At 38.8% G+C, this 19,938-nt stretch overlaps 1 protein-coding gene across 3 annotated transcripts in view; it reads left to right on the top strand.

Moving 5' to 3' along the window:
- The window catches only part of kif21a (kinesin family member 21A), a 148,984-nt gene that overhangs the window by 47,682 nt on the left and 81,364 nt on the right, over positions 1-19,938 (top strand). For all 3 annotated transcript variants that reach the window (XM_060842947.1, XM_060842945.1, XM_060842946.1), the window contains exons 5-8: positions 2,995-3,129; positions 8,030-8,197; positions 12,351-12,466; positions 17,483-17,678. In XM_060842947.1, the coding sequence (XP_060698930.1) occupies positions 2,995-3,129; positions 8,030-8,197; positions 12,351-12,466; positions 17,483-17,678 (615 nt within the window). The remainder of the gene's footprint in view (positions 1-2,994; positions 3,130-8,029; positions 8,198-12,350; positions 12,467-17,482; positions 17,679-19,938) is intronic.

Raw genomic sequence — 19,938 nt, forward strand, 5'->3', positions numbered from 1 at the left:
AGCTTCAAAGGAAAAAATATTTGGGTGTGGAAAGTAAATATACAATGTCAACATGTGGCAGCATGAGCAACAAGAAAAGCATATAATGGGTAGCAGTCACTCATAAACTATTATTTTTCAATTCTGTCTGTAGGTTTTCCATCGGGAATTTAAAGTGTTTGATCATATCAAAGAGGAAGATTACTGTTGTGTTGTCTACTGTCTCAGACAATGAACCAGACTCAGCCCGTTGAAGGCAAATTTTAAGCATGCATATGATATCTTTTACCTAAAGACTAATTTTAATGCGCTCATGGAGTCAGGAAATATGTTGGGTAACACTGAACACCGTGTAAATTAATCTCTGTGCTTAGAATAAGATGACTTGAATGGAGTTAATCCTCCAAGTGAGGCAAATCCTCAGTCATTGCTTAAGGATACAAGTCTCAATGCACTTACATTGTAAATATTGTGCATTTTGAAAACTTGATGACTGTTTAACTTTGTACTGAGCTTACAGATGGAAAATTGATATTGACAATGAAGAGCAGGACAGTAGACATCCAAGGAATCTCCTAGGACCCTATAAAATTCTCACAGGACCAGACAGTGTAAACACAGGAAGATGGTCCTCATTGCAGGGGAGCCAGAACCAGGGTCCCAATCTAAGGATATTGGGGAAACCATCAGAACTGAAATGAGAAATTTCTTCACACAGATGGCTAAAAGGATTGAGGATATGAGAAAGTAGAAGCAGGGTACTGACTTGGATTATCAGCCATGATCATGTTAAATGGCATATTAGGCTTGAAGGGCTGAATGGCCAACTTCTATTTCTGTTTCTATCCCCTTATCACAAAATAATATGATGTCGACTACAGTATAATATTTGTTGTATGTCTGAGTTTCTGATTTTTGGATTCATAACCAGAGGGTTTTCTGTGTGTTTGAAGGGTGTTAACTGAGAATTTTTGGAGCAATAGTGATTTCTTTTAAAACATCTTAAAGGCCTCCCTTTAGACTGACTGGGTTTGAGTGCACCACTAATGGACTTCTGTTTAATTTAGAAAGTTTTATGGCTCAAAAGGTGTAAATAATGAGGCCTTGAGGGTTTGTTAGAAAGCTCTGGAAGTTTTGTTTTGAGCTTAAGGGAAACACCCAGTTTTTTAAAAGTTTTCATTTGAGTGGAGCAGTATTGTAAAGTGTTTGAAATATCCACTCTATGGAAACCATGATCCTGAGGACGGAAGTATGTATTGTGAACGACATTACTTTAAAGTGAGGAGTTTGTCCCAAACCAGAGTGTTGGAATAAGCTGTGAGGGAGTGACTTATAGGTAAGTGCATTTCAGCAGGTATGTAACAGGTTATTCTTCTAGCTACCTGCAGCCACAGTCTAGAAATTGAAGTTACAAGTGGCTTAAGCCTATCAATATATTTTATTTGGGGACAAAAACTGAAGTTGCTGGAAAAGCTCAGCATGTCGTATAGCATCTATGCAAAGAAATCAAAGTTCGTGTTTTGGACCTGTTGACTCTTCCTCAGAACTCAGGACGGGTCATTGGACCAAAATGCTAACTTTGATTTTGCTGTACAGATGCTACAGGACCTGCTGAGCTTTTATAGCAACTTCTGATTTTGTTTCTCATTCACAGCAGCCCCAGTCTTTTTTTTATTAGATTCAGGGACTCTGGTCTGGGTATTCTATCAATAGTGTTTTGAGTACTGTACAGAGTAATTTTGTTTCTTTCCAGTTTGTAACAGTGTGTTCAGAATTACACTTTTTCTGTGCTTAGAAATCTTTAAATTTGTATGAAAGTAGAATGTTTGGCTTAATCTATTAATCTTTTAAATAACTTTCTGTTCTTCTGTTCAAGCAAAATCTGCAGAATTATATGCTTGTGTTTCAGCAGGCGATTACTTTGTTCAAACCTATACAAATCAGAACTTAACCTATAAATTCAGGTTCCTGCCTGACATTTGACTTGTCTGTTAATGACATCAGCTAGGATTATGATGCTGGCTAAAATACTGTAAAACTGTGGTGGAACTCAAATATACCCAAACTCACTACAGATTCTCCGGATAGCTGCCAATTTTAGACTGCTATTTTCATTATGATGTAATGTTTCTGTTTAATATGTTGCTCAGTAAGTATTCAGTGCTCACAGAATCATAGATTCCATAGTGTGGAAGCAGGCCATTCATTATATTCAGGTCCACACTGACCCTCCAAAGAACATCCCATGCCGATCCCTGTAACCCTGCATTTTCCATGGCTAATCCACCTAGCCTGCACCTCACTGGACACCTATGGTCAATTTACCATGACCAAGCCACCTATTCCGCACATCGTTGGACTGCGGGAGGAAGCCAGAGCACCCGGGGGAAACCCCCACACAAATGGAGAGAATGTGCAAACTCCACACAGGATGCAATCAAACCTGGGTCCCTGACGCTGAGGCAGCAGCGCTCACTACTGAGCCACAGTGCCACCCTATTGTTGTACCTAAGTAAAACTTCTTAACCCTTGTTTCACTGCATTGCAAAATAATATTTAGCCACAGTCTTCAGGATTTTGTTACTTATCTGTCAGTATTTGATTTTATTAAGCAATGCACTGCACAATATTAATACTGCACATACTGTTAAACATAATTTAATGAGCCACTTTATTTTTCCAATATATTATTAACAAACGTAATCTGTAATACATACTTAGAATGCAGATTAAATGAATAGAAATATCAGGGAAGATTTCCAAACAGTCTATCTTTGAACTTTGCATATTTATACTTCTATTGAGGGAAAATTCAAATTTCTGATATTTTAGGAAAACAGCACATTATCATCAGTCCCTTTTGTCACTGACTTCAGTATTTCAAAAATATCTTGTGTTCATATTTATTGATTAAAGCATATTATTTGAATAATGTAGATATAAATGTTCTGGTTAAGGTACCTCCATGCGTACACTAATTTTAAAAAATCTGTTTCAAATAATTTCACCTTGTAGATGCTGCAGTGTCTGAAGCTGGGAGCTCTTTCTCGAACAACTGCTAGTACTCAAATGAACGTTCAGAGTTCTCGTTCTCATGCCATTTTCACAATACATTTGTGTCAAGTGCGTGTCTGCATCAAAAATGATAATGTAAGTTTCTAATCTCTGTGGTATTTGTGGGAACTGCAACACTCATCAGATTTATTATGGCGTAACAGAATTTCGAGCCCTTTACTTCAAGGTAAATTGGACATTGCATTTTTAAATGTAATTTAAGCTTGTGTAATTTTAGAAATTTTTCCATCGGTTAAACTGATTTCTTCTATATTTCCCAAGATTTCTGTTTAATGAAGTACTTTGATTTTTTTTTCCCCCCAGTGTAAATTGTCTGTGTTTATAGCATAAATTTTATATAAGTGAATATGCAGTTACTGCCTTGTCAAATATTCAGATTAAATTGATTTGTTACCTGTTACTGTCATTTTTACAGTTTCAGTAATTATATATTCAAAAAATACTTATAGGTTCGAATTGCATTAAAGGCAGATTTATAATTTTTAATTGCACAATCTAAGGAAAACTAGTATTTATATTTAATATTGACTGGGGATGGTGGAACATGTTTCATTCACTCTTGTGAAATGGACATTGATTGAAATGTAATTTCCCCACAGATGTGCAAGATATGCAATAATTTATTGTTTTGAGAGTAAAGAAAACTAGCTTGAGCATTTTATATCTATACATTGGGACAAGAGTAAGCTGTCAAGCCTACTCTGCCATTCAGTTATCTCATGACTAAATAGATACATTTGGTACCATCTGCACCATCTTCCTCCCTATTCCTTGAATTCATTGATCTTCAGAGTTATGTCATTTTCTGTTTTTAAACATGATTAAGCTTCCACTCCAAGATAGTGTTTCGACCTTTATCTTTGTCTTAAATGATCTATTTATTCTGGGATTCACCCTGTAAGAATTTTGTAAGTTTTAATGAGGTCATCCCTCATTTTTCAAAACTCTAGGAAAGGCCGTCCCAGTCTCCCATCATCCCAGAGATTAATCTGATAAATCTCCATTGCACTTCTTTGTGCATTACACAACCACCTGATGAAGGAGCAGCGCTCCGAAAGCTAGTGCTTCCAATTAAACCTGTTGGACGACAACCTGGTGTTGTGAGATTTCTAACTCTGTGACAACATACTCCTTGCAAAGACTTTTCTGGTGCAATGATCGTGTCCTTATCCTCTAATGGGAGGCCAGGGTTTGAAATTCCATCTGCCTCTGAGGTTTGTGATAACATCTCTAAACAAGTTGATGTAAAAAAAAATTGCCTTTCTTTGGAGAAGAGAACAAAACTGTATTTAGTACTCCAGCAAGTCTCACCAAAGCTCTTTATAACTGCAGCAAGTCATCTTTACTTCTGTACTTAAATCCCTTTACGATAAAGACCATAGTACCATTTGTCTTCCTAATTAGATTAGATTACTTACAGTGTGGAAACAGGCCCTTCGGCCCAACAAGTCCATACCCCTACATTTACCCCTTATCTAACACTACAGGCAACTTAGCATGGCCAATTCACCTGACCTGCACATCTTTATGATTGTGGGAGGAAACCAGAGTACCCGGAGGAAACCCACGCAAACACGGGGAGAATGTGCAAACTCCACACAGTCTGTCGACTGAGTCGGGAATTGAACCCGGATCTCTGGTGCTGTGAGGCAGCAGTGCTAACCACTGTGCCACCGTGCCGCCCACGGTGCACTTAGATGCTGCACTTAGATAACTTTTAGTAACTCATGAATGACCGTATCCAAGTCCCTTTGGACATTGATTCCTCCCAACCGTAACCGTTTGAGAAATGTTCTGACATTTTTTAGCCAAAGTGATTACTTCACAGTTGCTCATGTTATATTCCATCTGCCGTGTTCTAATCCGTTCACTTAGTTTAAGTCTCCTGAAGCCTTGTTTCATCCTCTTAAAAATGTACATTCCCACACAATTTGGTATCCTCAACCAAGATAGAAACTTCCCAAATGGTTCCCATATCATAATCATTTATGTAGACTGCACACAGCTGTGGGCCGAGCTCTGTCCCGTACAATATCCCATGAGTAGCAGTCTGCCATCCTGGAGATGATCTGTTTATTCTTCCTGTCTGCTTTCTGTCTGTTAACCAATTTGCAGCATGTAGCAGTATATTTTCCCCAATCCCATTCACCTTCTGAAAACCAAATAATGTATGTTCACTGGTTCTCCTTTATCAATGCTAAAAGTAACTTCCTCAAAAGCACCAGCAACTTGATAAAATGAATTCCTTTTCTGAAATCCATGTTTCACAGTTTTACCTTTTTCTTTTAAGTTCCCAGTGTTATGACACAGAGGTGAACCCCTCTATTAATTAAACCAAACACCCAGAAAATCTCACCTTGCCTTGAAATCTGTTAAATTGAGTTAAAAGTCACACAACACCAGGTTATAGTTCAACAGGTTTAATTGGAAGCACACTAGCTTTCGGAGCGACGCTCCTTCATCAGGTGATGGTGGAGGGCTCGATCGTAACACAGAATTTATATCAAAAATTTGCAGTGTGATGTAACTGAAATTATACATTGAAAAATTGATCGTCAGTTAAGCCTTTCATCATCTGTTAGAATACAGTGATAGTTTCACTTCTTTCTTTTTATTGCGAGCATGTTTCATACAAAAATGTACCTTTTGATAGTGTGTTTTCTAATTTCTTTAAGAACAAGATGTTAGATGGGCAATTAGATCTCCATGAATTTCTTTCTGTATGGCAGTTGTTCTCTGACCAGTTTTCAAAATAGCAGCATTTATATTCTTTGGCAATGCAATAAATTTGAACTCAATTGGGTTTTGAGAATCTGGGACATAATTTAAATTGGTTAAATTCAAATTGTTGTCAAAACCGTAACCAAAAGTCAGGTATCCATTTCACAGCCAAATGTTACATATTTTCAATTTTCCAGTACACTCTGGGACAGCCATCTAGTCATATACACAGGTGCTTATAATCTCTGTGCAGAACAGCATTCTCTCTCTCTCTTTCAGTTATAGTATATGCCTTCAACTTCATAACACCAGTTATCTCCACTCCTATGATAAGTTCTAACATTTTCTCTACTACTATTCCTTGAACACACTGGGATGAAGCTCATCTTATCCAGCGGATGTAATCATCCTTTCCTCCTGGTTTGGATGGTTATAGTCCAGCAGGTTTATTTCGAAACACTCTTTCACAGTGCTGTTCCTTCATCAGATGTTTGTGGAGTATAAGATTGTACGGCATAGAATTTATAGCAAGTTTACAGTGTGATGCAACTGAAATGATATATTGAAAAATTTTATCATTTCAGTTGCATCACACTGTAAACTTGCTATAAATTCTGTGCTGTACAATCTTATACTCGACAACCACCTGATGAAGGAACAGCACTGTGAAAGCTAGTCCTTTATTTCAGTTAACTTTTTTTCAAATTCTACTTCTTAAATCCTCATTTATTTCAGTTTTTCAGCATACAAGTCCCTTAGTCACCTAGAACTTGTGGAAGGAGAAAGTGAGGACTGCAGATCTGGAGATCAGAGCTGAAAATGTATTGCTGGAAAAGCGCGGCAGGTCAGGCAGCACCCAAAGAGCAGGAGAATCGACATTTCGGGCATGAGCCCTTCTTCAGGAATGAGGAGAGTGTGCCAAGCAGGCTAAGATAAAAGGTAGGGGGGAGGGGCGTTGGAAATGCAGTAGGTGGAAGGAGGTTAAGGTGGGGGTGGGGGGGTGGAGAGGTCAGGAAGAAGATTGCAGGTTAGGAAGGTGGTGCTGAATTCGAGGGTTGGAACTGAGACAAGGTGGGGGGAGGGGAAATGAGGAAACTGGAGAAATCTGAGTTCACCCCTTGTGGCTGGAGGGTTCCGAGGAACTAGACACTACCTTCCTAACCTGCAATCTTCTTCCTGACCTCTCCGCCCCACCCCCACTCCGGCCTATCACCCTCACCTTAACCTCCTTCCACCTACTGCATTTCCAACGCCCCTCACCTAAGTCCCTCCTCTCTACCTTTTATCTTCGCCTGCTTGGCACACTCTCCTCATTCCTGAAGAAGGGCTCATGCCCAAAACGTCGATTCTCCTGCCCCTTGGATGCTGCCTGACCTGCTGCGCTTTTCCAGCAACACATTTTCAACTCTAGAACTTGAGGAGTTTTTGTTTGAAGATACAAAGTAACTCTTAAGACTGTCTTTTATTTTAATTATAAATTATCTTGGCCCCACCAGTAAGTTTCCCACATTTTGTCTTAACTTTATTTTTTTCTCACATGCTTAAAAGAAGCTTTTACAATCACCATTATGTATTTCGTTAGTCTACATTCTTCTTCTCTTTTTAATTCTCCCTTTCTTAATCAGTATCTTGGTTCTCCTGCACTGGGTTCTAAATTGCGCCCAATCCTCAAGCTTGCCAACTTTCCTGGCATCTAATGTTCTATCAAGTTTTGTTAACCATACTTGAATTACCTTTTGCTTTGGGTGGTTCTGTCTCAGAAGAATGTGCATCTATTGTCAACTGTGTAATATTTCTTTAAATACTAACCATGACTTATCCACCATCAAATCTTCGTGGATTTTTCCAATCCACCATTGTCAAGTTGGCCGTTATACCTTCATAATTTCTTTCCTTGAGATTTAACACTCTAGTCTTAGTAACAATCATTGTTAATTTGTAACATTCCCTGTAACTTGATAGTTTTAAGATATGCTGTGGTAAACTTAAATGCTGAAAATATGAAGAAAAGTGCTGGAAGTACACTGTTTATTTTTCTAGTGAAAAGACAAATCATTATTGCAAGATGCAAAATACTGCCAAGTTGATTTGAATCGTAGAGATCTATAGCACAGGAAATATGTCTTTCAGCCCACCATGTCTGTGCCAGTCAAAAACCACCTAACAATTTTGCACTCATTTTATGGGAACATTTTAGTATATATGCATCTTTGTTATCTTCAACTTGATTGGGTTAGTTTTGTTTTTAATGTAGGATGAACTATTGGACAATAAAGCCATCAGTGAATCAACAGAAATGAATGAATTTGAAACCCTCACAGCCAAGTTCCACTTTGTTGACCTTGCTGGTTCAGAAAGACTAAAGCGTACAGGAGCAACCGGCGAGAGGGCAAAAGAAGGAATTTCAATTAACTGTGGTCTAGTGAGTACATGTTGAATAGTACTTGGTAGTAAAGAAAATTGTCAGCTTGAAGGGTAATGTATACTTCCTATGCTACATTTTCTGGTTTAAATGCATTGAAATACCATAACTTAATAGAATTCCTATGGAAATTAATGTTTATAGTATCATGTTTGCTGTAAGCATGCAATACATTTAAAGACTTAACTTTCAAAGCAAAGCAAATTAAGTGTTTGGTCTTACAAAGGGTTTGGGTAGAGAATAAAAATCCAAAATATGGTTGCTAGTAGACATTTTCCGAAGAGGAACACACTTATTATGTCTTCCATGTCCCTTTAATACCAACAACAACTTGTACTCTTCGAGCACCTTTTTAACATTAAGAACCATCTTAATGCAGTTCAAGAGCATTGCAAAACAAAGTAAGGCTCTGAAACACACAAGGAGGTATTAGGTCAGAAGATGGAAAAAATCTGGTCAAAAAGCTAGGTTTAAGGAGTATCTTGAAGGGAAGCAAACTAAGGTGGTACACACATTCTAGAGCTTAGGGCCTGGAAAACTGAAGGCAGTTGTAATTGCAAATGCTCAAAGCATATAAATTATTGTAGAATAGAGAGTTATAGGCTTGTGGTGAAGACAGATAGAGGTTTGGGCAAGTTTGTGGGGTTTTAAGAAAAAAGTGAAAATTTTATAATAAAAATGTTGCTTGACTGGGAGCAATTGGGTCATTGAGCACATTAGTTATTAGGGACAGGAAGCAAAAGAGATGTTTTTCAGTTAACACCTGTGCAGATTTCAAGTTGATGCAGAGTTGGATGTATGAGCCAAGTCTGGAGTGTGTTGGAATATTGAAGCTAAGAGGTAATGAAGACGTTGGTGTTTGGAAATTTTGATCATCCGATGGTTTACTGCCTGGTTGATTTTGGAATTCTGCCACTTGAATGTTTCTCAAAACTGTCTCCTCTTTTCCATAGTCCATTGCTTCACTACTTCTATACATCACCAAGCATGATGTTGAGACCATTGCATATGCACCTCCTAAAAAATATATAAATATCAAAGTTTCCTTGCTGTTGATTTAGCTTGGAGGCCACAAAAGCTAAGAGTTATCGAGCTGTCAGCAGGTACTCTCTTTGTTTTATCCTGCAGTCTTATCTCATAACTGAACGACTACAAAATCATGAGGGGCATGGATAGGGTAAATCGACAATGAATTTTCCCTGGGGTGGGGAAGTCCAGAACATGACGGCACCGATTTAGCGTGAGAGGGGAAAGATTAAAAGGGACCGAAGGGGCAGCTTTTTCATTCAAAGGGTGGTGCATGTTATGGAATGAGCTGCCAGAGAAAGTAGTGGAGGCTAGTACAGTTACAATATTTAAAAGGCATCTGGATGGGTATATGAATAAGAAAGCTTTAGAGGGATTTGTGCCAAGTGCTGGCAAATGGGACTAGATAAAGTTAGGATATCTGGTTGGCATGGATGAGTTGGACCAAAAAGTCTGTTAATCATGCTGTATGTCTCTGACTCTATGACTTACCCAGATTACTTTGAGATCAGGTGGTGGTTGATATTTTTTCTAATCAACCTGTTCAGAGATGTGATTGCCCATTTCTGGAGTAGATAGGACTTGAACTTGGTTCTTCTGGTTCAGAGGGAGCGACATTACCGCTGCACCACAAAGCACCTAAGTAGGTTTGTTTTTCTTAAGTGAGCAGTTGTGTTTTATAATTGGAGCAGGTGCTTGTTTGCTTGCCCGTTCAATATGCTGCACCTTAAAAATGTGCTGCTTTTAATTCTCTCACATGCACAAACACTGATTTAATTGATATTGAAGTTTCATCTGTAAGGATTGCCTTTAAGAGAACCAAGTAAATTGTCAATTAACTCCCATTGTATGTGACCCATCTTTTGCCTTTTCAGTCTCATGCCAAATCCAAGTAAATTTTGAGTAAAAGATTTCAGTCTACCACAACTGAACTGAAAAAGAACATGAGCATCTGTTCATGTTGGCTGTCAAGTGAAAGTAGTATGTTCCACTCATCACTCAGATAATGTTAATACTTCAGGTGTGTTCTTGTTCTGTTCTTTTATATTGAAATAACCAGAAAATCAGCATCCCAGCCAGACCAAGTATCTGTTGATTTAAGGTGCAAAAATGAACTTGACTGCATCTTTGTTCTGGGAGTCATTTCTTTATAAGCGCCACCTGTTTCTGCCCTCAGAATTGACCTTAGATGCAGAGATGGACATTTAAATTCAGGGTATCTGTACTTTTGTAAGTAACTTAAGTTAATACTTAGTTTAGCTTTAATAAGATGACTATGATAGGTAACATGGTACTGAAGGATGCAATAGCTCCTGGTATCCATATGTATTACAATCACAGGCACATGTAAAGTTCAGCAATTTGGATCTAACTGTACTGAGCAAAAAAAAATGCTGGCAGTCACATCAGGTCAGGCAGCATCCATGGAGACAAGTTAACATTTTGAGTCTAGATGATTCTTCACAATTCTGTAAATGAGGTAATTTGGAAGAGGACTCGAGATGGAGACAGAGACATTTATACCATAATGTCCTGTGGTATGATGATAATGATATCATGAACGCATCCTTTTAAAAATACGTTGCAACTAGCTCTGAGATGTGCCACTGTTCATGCTACTTTTACAATTCCTGGTGCATCAGTTGATGGTTTGTTGGTCCAATGTTTCCAGTTTCCACTAAATAATGTGAATAAATACAGAATTAAAGCAATCATTAAATAGTTATCAATCTTTAGAGTGCTTACCAATCAGATACTCCTGTATTGAATGTTGTCAGATACAAATATTTTGCCTGAGTTTGCAGGTCAAGAAAGAGAAATCAGCAATTTTCTCAAGTGCTTTCTCCAATATACTTCAATGTGTATGTATTGAATACCGAAATTACTCTTATTTGACACAAATACATTAAACCATGATGTTGACGTTAATTAGAAGAAAAAAAAGTATATTTCTACCCACTTGAAGTCTAATAATTGAAGCAACCTAGAAAAACCGTGTTCACCGCGGATGAATCTCACAAAGGTGCTTTGTTTGCCTGATTCCTTGCCACAAAAAAAAATCAGACCCTTTTGATTTTCACCACTGTCACTCCTGCAAATATGAATGAGCTGCAATGGATAAAATCAGCCATTTAAGCGAAAGTGGGTACAGCAGATGCTGGAGATGAGAGTGGCACTGGAAAAGCACAGCGGGTCAGGCAGCATCCGAGGAACAGAAAAATCGGCATTGTGGGCAAAAGCCCTTCATCAGAAAATCAGCAAATTGCCTATTCTCATATTTGTGGCTCAATTTGGGATCACGTGTCATATTAATAATTTGAACAGATTGGATTAAATGTCAGACGATTCCCAGGGAGATTAATGGAGATTAAGGGAACAGCTTTGGACCAGGGATTGCAATAGATTGCTTCAGTCTTCCAATGTTTAATTAAATAAAACTGGTTCTCTTAATGTCAGTTAAGCAAGTTAGCAGCAACGGCATTTGAGAAAGGTGATGGTAGCATGGTAAATACTGATTTTTTTTTTAAGAGAATAGCATCCTCTAGTGGCACTTCATGCTCCCTACATCTTGAGAAAAGGTCAGGTTGTGTGCATAATGGGTGTTCTGTAGCATTTCTTAGTTTTCTTTGCAGATGCACTTAGATCATTGTTATTATGAAGTGCTGCAGAAGATAAGCATAAGTGTAACATTAGTCATTTTAAGATAGCCTATTCTTTGACTTGCCATGAATGCTGGTAGACATATTCATAAAATTTACAATGTGTTATTTCATGGATAAGATAGGTGGAGGAAAATGTGCTATTCTAGGAGGAGATAATAGACCTGAGGCATGGTATGGTGTTAAAGGAGTAGGGGTGAGCTGAAGCAAAAGTATCAGACTCTGAGCAAATCAATGAGCTTGCAACCAGATTGTTCATTCACCTGGATTTATTGCAATACAAGTTAGTGGTAAGTCAGGAAATTGTAAACAAGTATAAATGGTTATTTATGTCCAAAAATAGATGAAGGAACAGATGATTGACATTGGGAGCTAAGGATGGAAGTATGTTTGTAATCATAATGATTATTATTGAATTTTGCTGGTTATAGGGAAATCTTAACTTTCTTTCAACCTTTGTTTTCCAGTTGGCACTTGGAAACGTCATCAGCGCACTTGGTGATAAAAGTAAACGAGTCACTCATGTGCCTTATCGAGATTCAAAGTTAACACGATTGTTACAAGATTCGTTGGGGGGCAATAGGTAAATACCTGGCTTTCTAACAAATTGATATCATTTTCTTATGAGGGTCTTTTTAAGCAAGTGTTTTGTGCAGATTTTATCATTTTGGTCATTTAGTTTTGTATAAGGTGGGAGATTGAGTTTTATATTGTTGATGTTGAATGGGAAAATAAAATACTGGTGATTTGAACATCAAGTGAGTTTTCTTTCCAATAACACCTCTGCGTGTTTTAATCATTAATGAGATGATTGGACACTCTGGTTTTGGGAAAAAAGACAGTATTCGTTCTTCTGAGTTTAACTGTGAATAGTTAAATTGCTGCATACTTGTGTAAATATTTATACAGTTTCAAAGTAGGGATTTCTGCTTATTAAGAGGTAGTTTGTGAAAATCAGTTATTTAATTCCGATTCAGAAAAGTGAAAATCATGATTGTCAATGAGGGTTGAGTATTAGGCATGATAGGATAATTGTGTAACCTGTTCCTGCTCCATGATGTAGGTTCCTAATTCATGAAATTCACTAATTGATTCAGAATATCAAATTGTTGCATGTTTATAGCTAGACACAAATGGACTACATTTTGAAAGGAAATTGTGACTTTGAAATGGGGTGTTGTGACATATTTTAAACCAACACTCGACACAGGTTCTGATTTGATATTTCAAGCAGTGTTTATTATATCAATGGGGAGACAACTTCGACAGGAACATTAAAAAAATTCTCCAATGATACAAAGGCTTTGAGTATATACAATGTGATTTATGCTAATAATATTGCATTTATAGTTGAGTAGGTTAACCCTACCCAGGCCTGAAAGTCACAACCTATTGTGACCAAGTTACCAGTGAGTGTCGTATGATTAGTATAGTCTACCTGAATTTCTTGTGACAGCATCTGACCTCCTACCAAAACCTGTGATCGTCCAAGGTCTCGTTGCCCATTGTTCCCTGCCATTTGCAGTATCGATGTTACTTTATCTCTAACTTTTTTGTTTCTAGTTCTGGGAGTCATTTTAACATTGAATCCCACTTCAGGGCATGATTTTCTGGTCTTGGATTGGCTTCCAGAAGGCACACAAGCTGTGTAGTTGATTGTCTATTGAGGTTTCCTTTGCTGAAACAAAGAACCGTAATCCATATACATTGTTTTACGGCGTACTGCTAATGCCCATCTGAATTGATTGAAGGTCAGAAGATCATTTTGATATTATTTAAAGATGCTTTTGATTTGAGTCACGTGAATATTCTCTCTGAGATTAAAAACTGTAAACAAAATATTAGCAATATTTCATTAGGATTGGCAGAAGCCATTTGATAAAAGTCAAAATGAAGCTTTTTAATCTTTTGTTATGCATTTAACTATCTGTTCCTCCATGCTTTCGGACCATAAGACATCGGAGCAGAAATTTGGCCATTCAGCCTATTGAGTCGACTCCGCCATTCAGTCAAGGCTGATAAGTTTCTCAACCCTATTCTCCCTGTAACCCTTGATCCCCTTGATAGTCCAGACCCTGTCTATCTCATTCGAGAACAAGCCCAGCGACCTAGCCTCCAAAACCTTCTGTGGCAAAGAATTCCATAGATTCAGCACTATCTGGCTGAAGTTTCCCCTTCTCTCTATTTTAAAAGGTATTCCCTTATTTTAAGGCTGTGCCCTCAGGTCCTAGTCTCTCCTTCCAATGGAAACATAATCCCAGCATCTACTCTGCAAGGCCATTCAATATTCTTGTGTTTAAATTAGATTCCCCCCCCCACCCATCCTTCTAAACTCCATTGAGTATAGATGCAAAGTCCTCAAACAGTCCTCATATGGTATTTCATTCCTGGGGCCATTCTCCTGAACCTCCTTTGAACACTCCTTCCTGAGATATAGGGCCCAAAGCTGCACACAGTACTCCAAATGTGGTCTGACTAGAGCCTCAGAAGTACCACTCTCCTTTTACGTTCAAGTCCTGTCAAAATAAATGTCATCATTGTGTTTGCCTTCCTAACTATTGACTCAACATGCAAGTTTACCTTGAGAAAATCCTGAACTAAACTCCCAAGTCTGTTTGCACGAAAATCTTCTGAATTTTCTCCCCATTTAGAAAATAGTTCGTGCCTCTATTCTTCCTACCAAAGTGCATGACCACACACTTTCCCATGTTGTACTCCATCCGCCACTTTTCTGCCAGCACTCCAAACCTGTACAAATCCTCCTGCACCTTCCCTGCCTCCTCAATGCTACCTGCCCCACTACCTATCTTTTATATCATCTGCAAACTTAGCAAGAGTGCCCTCAGTTGCTTCATTTAGATCATAATTGTATAAAGTCCCAACATTGAGCCTTTCGGAATACCATTTGTCACCAGTTGCCATCTTGAGAAGGATCCTTTTTATCCCCACTCTCTGCTTTCTTCCAGAAAACAAAATAGGGTCCTCTACTTCAAATCCACTGATTCCCACAGCTACCTGGACTACACCTCCACCCACCCACACTTCCGGTAAAATGCTATCCCTTATTCCCAAATCCTCCGTCTCCACCGTATCTGCTCCCAGGAGGAGCAGTTCCACTCCAGGATATTCCAGATGGCATCCTACTTCAAGGACTGCAATTTCTCCTCCCATGTGCATCTCCTCCACTTCCCACACCTCCGCCCTTGATCTCCACCCCTTCAACCACAACAAGAATAGAACACCGCCCCCCCCACCCCCGTCCTCACGTTCCATCTCACTAATCTCCAGATACATTGTATCCTACCTACAATCATACCCCACCACCAGAGATACATTTTCCTCCCCATCCCCGATCAATGTTTCGCAGAGAACACTCCCTCATTAGGTCCACATTGCCCACTCCCCAAATCAACCCATCTCCACTCCCAACACCCTCTCTTCTGCCACAAGAAGTGTAAAATGTGCGCCCACCCCCCAATCCAAGGCCCCAAAGGATCCTTCCACATCCAGCAGAGATTTTCCTGCACGTCCAAATGTGTCGTCTACTGTGTCCATTGCGCTTGATGTTGTCTCCTCTACATTGGGAGACAGGATGCCAACTCTCAGGACGCTTTAGAGAACATCTAAACATCCATACCGTCCTGTGGCCGACCACTCAACTCCTCCTCCCACTCTGCCAAGAACATGCATATCCTGGGCCTCTTTCACTGCCAAATCCAAGCCACCTGACGCCTGGAGGAAGAACACCTCATCTTCCATCTTGGGACCCTCCAACTACACAGCATCAATGTCAATTTCACTAGCTTCCTCAAATCCCCTCTTCACCCCACCTTCCACTCCCCTACCTCATCTAACCCTCCAACTCCGCACTGCCCTCTGGAACTGTCGTACCTGTCTCACCTTCCTTCCTTACCACCCATCCGCTCCACCCTCCCCTCCAACCTATTCCCATCAACCCCACTTCCACCTACCTATCGCTTTCCCAGCTACCTTACCCCCCCAGCCCCACTCCCTCATTCCTGATGAAGATTTTCTACCCGAACCGTCGATTCTCCTGCTCTTCAGATGCTGCCTGACCTGCTGTGATTTTCCAGCACCACGCATTTCAACTCTGATTTCTCCAGCATCTGCAGTCCTCAGTTTCTCTTCGCATTCTGCCAGACAGACAAGCTTCGATCCATGCTAACACTTGCCTTTAACACATTGCGCCCTTACCATATTCAATAGTGTCCTGTGCAGTACTTTGCCAAAGTCCTTCTTGAAGTCCAGTAGATAACATTCATTGGCTCTCCTTGGTCTAACCTGCTTGTTACTTCCTCAAAGAGTTATAGTGGATTTGTCAGGCATGATTCCTCTTGATAAAACCATGTGACTTTGGCCTATTTTACCATACATCTCCAAGTATTAGAAATCTCATCTTTCATAATGGATTCTAGGATCTTTCCCATGGCTGAGGTTGACAACTTATTCTGAGTTGAAGCATATAAGACCAATCTAACATTACAAAAGTAAAATACTGCAGATGCTGTAAATCTAAAGTAGAAATTGCTTAACTACTGGTATTATCTCTGGAGAGACAAAAAGTCAATTACTATTTTGTCAGAAATAACTAAGTCTCCCCTATTGTTGATCCGTGATGTTGACATTGATTTTCGCAGAACACTGGCATTTGACAACCAAGCTTTACTAAAACTATATTGAGAATCAGTTAAATTGGAATAGTTTTTCATTGTTGTCAAGTTACTTGTGGCCTTTACTAGAATTATTCCATAAAACAAATTAACAATATTAGATACAGCAGTTTTTAAAAAGTCCTCTATGCTCATCATGGCACCATTTGGGAAGTGGTGCAGATCTTTGCAAAATTGACGATCACCAACTCTGCCTTGCTAAGTGTTACGTTTGTGTAAGGGACTAGAGAGTAGGACCAGATAATTAGCCAACTGTTTTATAGGTTTCTCAACTTGGCAATTACAAACTTGTACAGCTGCTAAACCAACAAATAAATGTGCAAGATATTTAGGATATATTTTTTCAACTAAGTAAACATTGACGTAAATGACAGAATCCATTAACAACTGACTAATTTGAGCTGCCCAAATGTAGTACATGAGTAGTGGGAAAGTTATATATTCTTTTCTATTGAAGTGACTTGGCATAGTACATTTACTTTGAGCCAGAAAGTTTGCTTTCTCATTTTAAACCTGCTTGGTTAAGAAAACTCTGTTTCATGCCTTTCTTGACAGCATAGCTGTAATCTGAATTTAGTTCATTGTGCAAATTCTGTCATATAGATAACTTGAGTTTGTAGTTGTTTTCTACGTCTTAACATTCTATGACGCTATCTCCTAGTTGATGGGTAAATTGGAAAATGAAGTGCCTAAATGTTGCAAGGTTAAAGGCAAGTTTGAGAATTTGCTGAACTGAGACTCAACATGATGGATGTTTTTATACAGTATGTTAAAATATTATACTTGCCTTTTTGTATAGCTTTCAATTACATACTTCAATTGCTCAGGTAACTAAACTGATATAAATACTACTTAATTGTGACTTTCGACATGTTGCTGTCATGAACTTCCTAGTTTTCATTTTACAGCCAAACAGTGATGATAGCTTGCGTCAGTCCATCAGATCGTGATTTCATGGAAACTTTGAACACACTGAAGTATGCAAATCGTGCACGGAACATTAAAAATAAAGTGATGGTTAACCAGGACAGAGCAAGTCAGCAAATCAATGTGCTCCGTGGTGAAATAGCACGTCTGCAGATGGAACTTACAGAATACAAAACGGTGAGCTAGTTTGGAAATTGGAAAGAAATTTACCTGTTTGTTTTTATGAAGTATCTTTTAGGCTGCCCAAAGCTGGAGATGATCTTGCTTCAGTCAGTATTTCGAGGAAACCATGTAAGTTTTGTAGTGCAACATAGTATCACTTAGTTTACGTTTTGAAACAGAGGCACATGTAGGTTTTGGTCTGCCCATGAAGTATTTTAAACGTTAACTGGAGAGTTACTTATTCCTTGAGAATAGTAAGATTTTGTTTTCATTCAGTAAGTTTTAGAAGTAAATAGTTGTGCATTTGGCTTCAGTTAGAACAATCTGGAATTGAGATTTTTCCTCTTTTGGTATATGGGAAATACCTGTAGCTTGAAAAGCCTTTTTAGCTTCAGCAGTTTACGAAGGTCACAGTGGAAGCTGAATGTATAAAATGTTTTTTTCCTGAAGAAGGAAGATTGTAGAACTGGTGAGAGATAGATTACCTCAATGTAAAATTAATTTGAAAGTTCCAAACCAGATGAAAGCAACTAAATTAAAATGTAGAATCTCCAAACTAATAACCTCCAGATTACGACCTAACCAACATGCAGATTGACGAAATGTAAATTAAATTAGAGAGGTAAATGAATGGCTCAAGGTAGTTCATATTCATGGGGCACTAGCACCAGTACTGGGGGAATGAGGGAGCTATTCCATTGGGACAGACTCTTGAACTATGCTGGGAACTGTGCCCAGGAGAATAGTATAAGGAAGGCTGAAGTTAGGGCTTTCAAATAATTAGTGATGGAAAAGGCTGTTCAACTGAAAGAAAGTTTTAAAAACATCAAAAGAAATGAGACAGCAGGGGTGCAGAATAATGAAGAGGCATTTAATAATCCAAGTATGATAGGAAGAGGCATGCATCAAATGTAAGCAGAAAACTGCAGCAGAAATTAGAACCAGCATAAGTAGTGATTGTAAAAAGTTCAAGTTTAACACTCTCAATCTGAATGAAGCATGTGTAACTAGATGGATAAATTAACAATACAAATAGAAATCAATGAATATGATATGATGACTATTATTGCACGGTGGGTGATAAAGTCACTTAGTGGTTAGCACCTGCCTCACAGTGCCAGGGAGCTGGATTTGCTTATACTCTTAGGTGATTGTGCAAACTCCACATAAACAAACATTCTCCCTGTGTTTGCGTGGTTTCCTCCATGTTCTCTGGTTTCATTCCACAGTCCAAAGATGTGCAAGTTAGGTGGATTGGTCATGCTAAATTGACTATAGTGTTCAGGGATGTGCAGCCTCGGTGGGTTAGGAATTTTAAGATAAAATATATTAGCAATGAAGGTAGTTCAAAAGAAATTCACCAGGCTGATTCCTGGGATGAAGGGGATTGAAGTATCAATAGCTAAACAGGTTAGGCTTTAACTCATCTAAACTCTAATGGATAATCTTACTGACAAAATTCTGGAGAGGTTTGACAGGGTAAGTGTTGGGAAGGTGTTTCCCTATTTGAATGAATCTTGAGCTAGGGTTTAGAGTTCAAACTGAAATGTGAACAAATTCCTTTTCCCATAGGGTATTGAATGCAATACAGAATTCCAGACAAAAACTCACTACTTCCCTGAAAGCATTTGAGGAGGAAGTAGATAGATTTTTGAAACATTGGGGAGTTGAGAGTTGTGCAACCATGCACGAAAGAGGAGTTGATGCCTGCGATAGAAGATTGGGCCGGGTGCTGGCAGGTGAGACTGTATTGGGTTGGCATATCTGGTCGACATGGACGGGTTGGACCGAAGGGTCTCTTTCCATGCTGTCCATCTCTATGACTCTAATCATGATGTTATAGAATGCCAGGTACACTTGAAGTGCCAAATAGCCTACTTTTGCTCCTGTGTCTTCTATGCACAGGAAAGGAAGTAACAGAATCCTTCTTTAACATGTATAGACTGGGCAATGAAGTGACTTCTACAATGCCATTAGATAGGATGCTCTGATTTGATCCAACAGCAATGAAGGAACAATTATATGTATCTAATTTTGGAGTGGTGTGTCAGTTTATCGGGGAAGGTAGAGATTGTTGCATCATATTCATTTGTTCTAGGCAGGGGGGGAATCATGAGATTGAAAGGAGCTGACAGATTTGCCTTGGTAGTATGGCACTGTATGAAACACCAGTGTCAAGTGGGTGCCACGGTTGTTGTTTAAATTGAACAGAAATCTATTGTGACTGCTTTGCCTTCGATAATGTTGAGTTTTTTTTTGGTCAAATCCAGACAAA

Source organism: Hemiscyllium ocellatum, chromosome 23 (genome assembly GCF_020745735.1).
Source record: "Hemiscyllium ocellatum isolate sHemOce1 chromosome 23, sHemOce1.pat.X.cur, whole genome shotgun sequence".
NCBI lineage: Eukaryota > Metazoa > Chordata > Chondrichthyes > Orectolobiformes > Hemiscylliidae > Hemiscyllium > Hemiscyllium ocellatum.